The 7526-nt window shown below is 50.5% G+C and overlaps 1 protein-coding gene across 1 annotated transcript; it reads right to left on the bottom strand.

The window, feature by feature from the left end:
- Positions 1 to 601: 601 nt before the first annotated feature.
- Positions 602 to 7038, bottom strand: LOC104338547 (keratin, type II cytoskeletal 75-like). The gene is made up of 9 exons (XM_075445560.1): positions 6469 to 7038; positions 5647 to 5861; positions 3861 to 3921; positions 3274 to 3369; positions 2825 to 2989; positions 2160 to 2285; positions 1443 to 1663; positions 1022 to 1056; positions 602 to 906 (listed from the first exon to the last, which is right to left on the bottom strand). The coding sequence occupies exons 1-9, from the start codon at positions 7036 to 7038 to the stop codon at positions 602 to 604; spliced, it is 1794 nt and encodes a 597-aa protein (XP_075301675.1).
- Between the last annotated feature and the right edge of the window lie 488 nt (positions 7039 to 7526).

Here is a 7526-nt window from a genome sequence, read left to right as displayed (position 1 = left end):
CCATGAGGACAAGGAGTTAGAAGTCAGTGTGGTGATTCATATACACAGAAAGCAATAACCTTTCCCACAGGTGCCTGAGAAAACAGAAGGGACTGGAAAAATCTTTAGTTGGAGACAAAACATTTGGAGGCTGTAACAGGTGGCAGAGGCTGTTAGAGCATCTTGGAGCTATTTTCATTGCTGACAACCCAGGACTGTGGTTTCACAAGGCTGTCACTCTTGGTTTAGGACGAATGAAATGAACGTGCGTAGCTGAGCACGGCTGTCCCCGTTCAGCAAAGTACTTCCACTTCACTTGGAATGAGTGACTCCAGGGGCAGAACAAGGGAAGAGCAAGGACTGTGCTGAAGGAGGGCCACCACCGGCGTCTGCCACGACTCTCCAAAGCCCTGTCAGTGACCTGTTACAACCTATGCTTTAGCCAAAGGTGCTCCAGATTCTCGCGGTGGGGTCCTGGTCTCCCCCCGCTGCCCCAAAGGTGGAGGGTGAAGGACGGAGGAAGGAGAGGGTCTAGCGCAGCTATTTACACCATTGACTTTGTAGGGCAGCGCTTGCTTTCGGAAGGCAGGAAATATGTCGTCGTCGCCTGTGCTCGCCGTCCTTATCTGATGGTCTTTTTGCTAGTGGTGGTCTTGGAAACGATCCTCACGCTGCTTCCCGTGCTGGAACCGATGCCTCGGCCGCTCCCGGAGCTGAAGGTGCTGCCTCCGCCGTAGCTGAGTCCCCCGCCGAACCCTCCGCTCCCGGTGCCGAAGCCGGCACCGCCGCCGCCGCCGCCGCTGGTTATGGTGTAGCCGCTGCTGCTGCCACCTCCCATGCCGAGACCTCCGCCCATGCCGAGACCTCCGCCCATGCCCAGGCAGCTGCCGCCGCCGTAGCCCATCCCGCTGGAGCTGCTGACCACGGCTGCAGGAGACACAGCACACACTGTAGGGTCCTGCCAGCCACCCGAGGGGGTGCCTGGACCACCACCCCTGCGGTGGGTGGGGGGTGGCAGGGGGCACGTGCGGTAGATACTTACAGACACTCACGGCTCCGACTCCCTCTCCGGCAAGCCTGTTGGGAAAGGGGAAAGTAAGCATGAGTGTCAAAGCATAGACAAGATGTAATGTTAGTCACTTGGGCCGTCTCATTAGACTTTTGTGGCCTTCAGCAGAGTCTGTCCTCTGGTGGGGTATGGTGCATCACAGGTGAAAGGTGATACCCTGATTTCTGTTAGTGCCTCAGGTGCCAAGACCTGGAGAAACTTGTCTTTTCCTTGAAAGCTCACAATTTACAATTAAAAAATTACCCTTCTGTCTGCCCTTGTTTTACATCTTGGTGCTCTTTTACATCTTCATCTTGGTGCTCCAGCGCCTGGAGCTGAGATGTCTCTTTGAGCCCAACAAGATATGCCCTGCTCTGAAGAGCAGCACACAAAAGACCCATGTGCTTATCCTCACCTGCTCTCCTCTCCTTCCAGCAGCTTCCTGTAGGTCGCAATCTCGATGTCCAGGGCCAGCTTGACGTTCATGAGCTCCTGGTACTCGCGGAGCTGCCGGGCCAGATCGGCTTTAGCCTTCTGCAGAGCATCCTCCAGCTCGGCCAGTTTGGCCTTGGCATCCTTGAGGGCCAGCTCCCCACGCTCCTCTGCCTCAGCGATGGCTGCTTGAAGGTTAGCACACTACAAGCAAGGGAAGCAGACAGTTGCTTAACTTCAGCTACCCCGAGCTGCTCTCCTGAGTATTGCTGTGGTATTGCAGATACTGGATGGCAGCTCCCAGCATGGCACTGAGAGCTCCTGATGGGCTACTGGGAAGGTAGGGTTACCCACAGGGTGGGTAACTGGGGAGCCGCATCCATAATCCTGTCCTCCAGGAAAAGGAGACCTATCTACATCTTTTTGCTTTGCTACCCACCTTTGCTGGGGTGGCTTAGTAGCTCACAACTTGCTTCCCCAGCAAGAAAGTGGCTGTCACAGCACATCCTTGCACTGAGGAACCTTCTCTGGTGGGCAGAGGCAGAGGTGGCCCTGCCCTCTTTAATGTGGGGGAGGAATCCTGGCCTTCGACCCCCGCTCCAATGCCAGGAGCCGGCTCATGCCGCCTTGCCTGGTCACCATCACCTCCTACCTGCCTTCCACCATACAGCAGCAGCTCTGCAGAAGCATCCCCTCCTACCTGTTTCTTAACGCTCTCGATCTCATTCCGCAGCCTCTGAACCATCCGGTTGATTTCCGAAATTTCTATCTTGGTGTTACGCAGGTCGTCACCGTGCCGCCCGGCAGAGACCTGGAGTTCCTCGTACTGGTATGCAGAAAGGAGGAGAGCACTGGTTAGGCACCACACAGCTCAGGGAAGCTGAGGAGATTTCTGGGCACAAAATGCTGGATTGGATGCAGGTTAAGGGGTGGGGGACAACATTCCTTTGAGCAACCTGCCCGTGGAATAACAGCATTTCCCCTTAGTTATCACACACGCTAAGGCAGCAACATTGCATTGCATAGAGCGCCTGTGGGTTGTCACCCTACTATTCAGAACCTGGAAAGGAAAGAGCATGCTGTGTCTAAGGCCAGATCTGCCAGTGGCTCCTTGTGAGGCCAGAGTCGAGGCAATTAAGCATCTTATCCCATGGTGTCACCTCAAGGAATATAAGGCTGATGAAGTGTAGCAGTCCATAGGCAAATGATGGGGATCTGTACACAAAAGCCCATTGCAACAACCGCAGAAAGATAAATTAATTTCTGGTGTAATGCTGGGATCCTTCCGCCACTAGTCCTGCATCCCACCAGCTAGTGTGATGGCACGTGAATCTCAGAAATCCATCTGTCATTCTGGTTACCCACCTTGTTTTGGTACCAAGCCTCAGCCTCAGCCCGGCTCCGGTTGGCGATGTCCTCGTACTGCGCTTTGACCTCTGCAATGATGCTGTTGAGGTCCAAGTTACGGTTGTTGTCCATGGACAGGACCACGGAGGTGTCGGATACTTGCTGCTGCATCTGGGACAATTCCTGCAGAAGATGTGAAATATTAAGTTAATGGTCTAGCATCTGGAGTGGAAACCATGCAGACAAGAGGTGGCATGGGAGCCCTCTCTGCCAAGCCATTTTCTTGCGTTTTCCTCTGCTCTGTTTCTACTTATCTATCCCTTTCTGTCTTATGCATGCATTATAATTTCAAAAAGGCAGTGACCACCTTCTTTTTTACTGCTGTGCAGCACTGACCATGCTAGCCAGAGCTCCAGGGCTTGGAGAGCTGTACGACAGGGAGCTGTGGAGGAGAGCTGACTGCTTACCGCTTCGTAGAGGGCTCGCAGGAAGTTAATTTCATCTGCCAGTGTGTCTGCTTTGGCTTGCAGCTCGACCTTGTTCATATAAGCTCCATCCACATCCTAAAGAAGAGCAAACCAAAGACTTCTGGTGAAAACACAAGCCAAAGGGACTTCAGGACACCAGTGGGACCATCTCTCTGCTTCCAGGTCTGTAATTCTTTAGGCTTGTTTTTACGTTGCTATGATCAAAGCATTTTTTTTTTAATGTAACATTGGACATTTACTGTGAGCCAGGACCGGGTTCTTGGACAGAAGGCAAAGCTCTGACTCATGGGGATGTGACCCGGGACAGTTGAACTGAGCAACAAGAGGCTTGCAACTGCAACCAGACGAGCTGTCCTCAGAAAACAGGGCAGTTCCATCGGTATGGAGGAGGTTATACCCATGCATGGCTTGAGGAGGACTCAGCCCAGGCTTACTCCTAGACGTGCCAAAATCATAGCCTGTCCCAGCTGTGAGGCTGGAGGACCCCAGCTCCCATCAGCTTTGCTTGAACTCTGTGCACGCCGAGTCCATTTCGTTGTTCATCCTAGAACTCCCCATTCATTCACCTTCTTGAGGACCACGAATTCATTCTCTGCACCGGTGCGCCGGTTGATTTCATCTTCATATCTGTTAGGATATAAGAGTGAGAGCGTTTTGGTGGAAATGAAGAGGGAAGCCAGCATGGGAAGCAGAGATGGGACTACTCCAGTCCCAGATCATTAGTTGTGCTTCACAGACAGATTCGTCACTCCCACCCGTTTACAGTCCAGAGCAGATGCAGAGTGAATGATTGCTGACTCTGAACCTGCAAAAACTCCGTGGTATGAGTCGTCCTGGCTAAAATTAAGAGATTCTAATCCCTGCCCTTGAAGTCAAGCTCATACATAAATATGTACAGGATCAGAGCCCGTTTCGGTAGGGAACAGGAGCGGGTATTCTTGGTGACCTTTGCTCAAAGCAAAGTTATGCAAAAGGCTTTCTACAAAGCTGCTTTCAATGCCTACAAATATATGATAATGTAACAATTTGATATTTGATATTATAATAACACTAATGACTCTGAATAACCCGCTGCAACATTTAATTAAAAAATGTCTGTGATTCCTTAGCGGTGGTTGTGCAAGAACAGATCATTATGCCTCAGACTATGTTTCCTTGGAACTTTGTATGGCTCTGAGCAATGTCCTCTCATCAGATAATCAGGGCAGGGCTTCGCTAGAAAGTAGACAAAACATGTAGGCTCTTGAGGCAAAGAACTGGATTTTAAAGGCAGGTTTGTGCCAGTCCTGTAACTAGTATTGGCACAGATATGCCTGCAGATGGATCTCCAAGCAGACACGGGAAGAGGTGAAAATTAGTCAGTGGACTGGGAACCAACTGAAGATTTGAAATAAAACGCATTCTCTTTCCCAGGCAGTAGCTCCAAAATCGAGATAATGTCTTTTTTCATTTTTGGCCAGATCAGTATTTCTAAAAGCCTGTAATACATATCGAGACCTGAAATGCACCCAGGTACAACGTACCAGAAGCTAATTCATGTCAGTCCATCCCATCAGCTCTAAGTACGCGCATCCCCCCCTCAAAAAATCTGTCTGTTCACATGCTTAACTATCTAATATAAACACATTTTATTCCTCTAGGGTGTTTTTCTCAAATTTTCACTTGGCCAGATCTGGTTGAATAAGGGAGAGATCGTTCTCGCCAGACTTCAGCCAACTTAAAATGAACAGGCTCACCTAAAAAAAAACCCCTACATGTCACTTCTAGTCAGCAGACACCGACGGGCATGTCCTTAAAATGATTCATTCCCCCTCCACTGGACACCTTGTCTCAGGGTGGGATTAGTTCCCTCCCCAGGGAAATCTTTTTCTTTGACAAGAGTCAGAGAAAAGAGCTGAGCATCTTTCATGTGATGGGAGCTGAGCGAGGTCAAGCATACGCAGGTCACCCAGGGCCCTCTGGAAAGGCTGGGATTTCCTTTGCAAAAAGAGAAATAGGAGATTTTTGGAGCTGGCGTTTTAGGGCTGTTTCCTTCCCTTTTTGCATGTCAATTGCAGTCATGAGTTATGTGTTTTTCTGTCGATGGGAGACTCAAGGGATCAGACCGTGACCTCCTTTAATCGGAGCAGCTTCCCACGGGTGCACGCACTCTGTGCTGAACGCTGATCCTGTACGTAAGAGATCTGACATAACTAGAGGTAGCTCTGAGATCAAGTTTTGCTTTTACACATTCATTTTGCAAACTGGAAGAGGAACCCAGGGCAAACACAAGGTGCGCGCCAGTGAGCATGAACCGCCTACCCCGATTTTCCCATCTGTTAATCAGCTCTGCTACAAAGCAAGATTTCTTACTTGTTCTTAAAGTCTTCCACCATGTCCTGCATGTTCCTCAGCTCAGTGTCAAGCCTTCCCCTCTCTCCCATAAGGTTGTCTAACTGGCGTCTGAGGTTGCTGATGTAGACTTCGAAAAGGGGCTCGAGGGACTTTCTGGTGACTGTGTGACCCTGCTCTTGCAGGAGGCTCCACTTGGTCTCCAGAACTTTGTTCTGCTGCTCCAAAAAGCGCACCTGGGGAAACAAAAACAGGCATGTGCTGAAGCCCGTCTGACCGACGCACAAAAAAATCCCAGTGCCAGAAAAGGAGGGGTAGTTCAACACAAAAAGAAAAGGTCGAGAGATGCTGGGAAGGTGAGGGGGAAATTATTAGGATCTTCCTAATTTAGAGCACTAGATTCTTGAAAATATCAAAAGGAACTAAGATGTTTAGTGAGATTTTTCAAGAGCTATTAAGCAGGCCAAACACCTGTATTTGCAACGTTAGGTGTTTCTTCCCCCACTGGGTGCTCAGCCCACATTGCTGGTTTATACTGGTGTTATCCCACTGAGTTGTGTAGAGCTTTGCTATTTTAAAACCATCAGAGGATCCGTCCAGCCCCCAGAATGTTTTTTACAGGGAGGAGGAGGATTTACTTTTTCCATAAACTAAGGCACTGAAAAACTCGTCCTTGCACAGAGGAAACAGAAGAGAGTTCTTAGTTTTCAGCCAAACCCATGCTGTTTGTTAGCTGAGATTAGTTCAGACAAGCCCCGAAATCCAAAAGAAGTTTCTTCCTGTTGTTCTTTCCCAAGGCAACTAATAGCATGCATGGGTTGATGTTTAAGACCAAACTCTCACCTTGTCGATGAAGGAGGCAAATTTGTTGTTGAGGGTCTTGATCTGCTCCCGCTCCTGTGTTCGCACCTTCTGGATTTCTGGGTCAATATCCAACTTGAGGGGTGCCAGGAGGCTCTGGTTGACGGTTACTTCGTGGATGCCACCGGGTGGGTAAACAGGGAACCCGGGGCCACCTCGACCTCCCAGCCCATATCCACCGCCCAGCCCATAGCCACCACCACCACCAGCTCCTCCTAAGGCAAAACCAGCGCCTGCTCCACCACCATAGCCAAGACCAAAGCCAGCTCCTCCACCAAAGCCGTATCCGCCACCGACTCCACTCCGTAGACCTCCACCGACAGAGCTGTAGGAAATTCTTTTGCTTCCACCTAGGTTATAGAGACTTCTGCTGCCGAAGCCACAACCAGCTCCGAAGCCTCCTCCACCTCCGGCTCTTCCTCCTCCAACTCTGGAGACAGAGACAGAGCTAAAACTGCTTCTGGTACCACCACCACCTCCTACGATAGCAGAGCCTGAGCTAAAACCCCTCATGCCCCCTCCAGTAGATGATCTGAAAGAGATCCGACTCATGGTGGCTTGTTTGGCTGGAAATGCAAAGAGCAGGAGTGGGAAAAAAAAAGGCTGGTGAATAAAAGCTGAGCGGCAGGAAAAGAGCAGAGGGCAACGGAGACAGAAACCCCTGTGATGGGAGAGCTTGGGAGCCTCCTCTTTTATCTGCTTGGAAAACTTGGCACGGGAATTCAGAACTTGACGTGCCTTGCAGCAACTTGCCTTGTCAAACACACCTAGGCTACGGCGCGGCGCTGAAAAATGCATTGTTTGCAGGCAAGAAAGTAACGGAGTGAGGGAGCTCACCCCTCCACCAAAGCCTGCCGCTCTGAGTCATGAAATTAGAATTGAATGGGACGACTCACTGAGGTCTGCACTCAGGAGCAGGACACAACATGATTCTCCTGAGACCCTGGGAGCCGGTTTTACTCAGGCGAGCCAAGGGCTCGCTCCTTTGAGTAAGGTTCCTTGCTAAATGTGAGGGTTTAACGCGTTGCACAGCAAACAGG

Source organism: Opisthocomus hoazin, chromosome 32, assembly GCF_030867145.1.
Source record: "Opisthocomus hoazin isolate bOpiHoa1 chromosome 32, bOpiHoa1.hap1, whole genome shotgun sequence".
Classification (NCBI taxonomy): domain Eukaryota; kingdom Metazoa; phylum Chordata; class Aves; order Opisthocomiformes; family Opisthocomidae; genus Opisthocomus; species Opisthocomus hoazin.
The sequence above is the reverse complement of the archived record's forward strand: the minus strand, read 5'-3'. Positions and strand labels throughout refer to the sequence as shown.

What these genes read in the sequence shown, in the direction of transcription:
- LOC104338547 (XM_075445560.1), bottom strand. Translation starts at nt 7,038, where the DNA reads ATGAGTCGGATCTCTTTCAGATCATCTACTGGAGGGGGCATGAGGGGT. An exon ending in TTGCCTCCTTCATCGACAAG is followed by an intron (nt 5,862 to 6,468) that starts GTGAGAGTTTGG and finishes TTGTTTCCCCAG; the next exon opens with GTGCGCTTTTTGGAGCAGCA. An exon ending in AGTCGGAGCCGTGAGTGTCT is followed by an intron (nt 907 to 1,021) that starts GTAAGTATCTAC and finishes TGTCTCCTGCAG; the next exon opens with CCGTGGTCAGCAGCTCCAGC.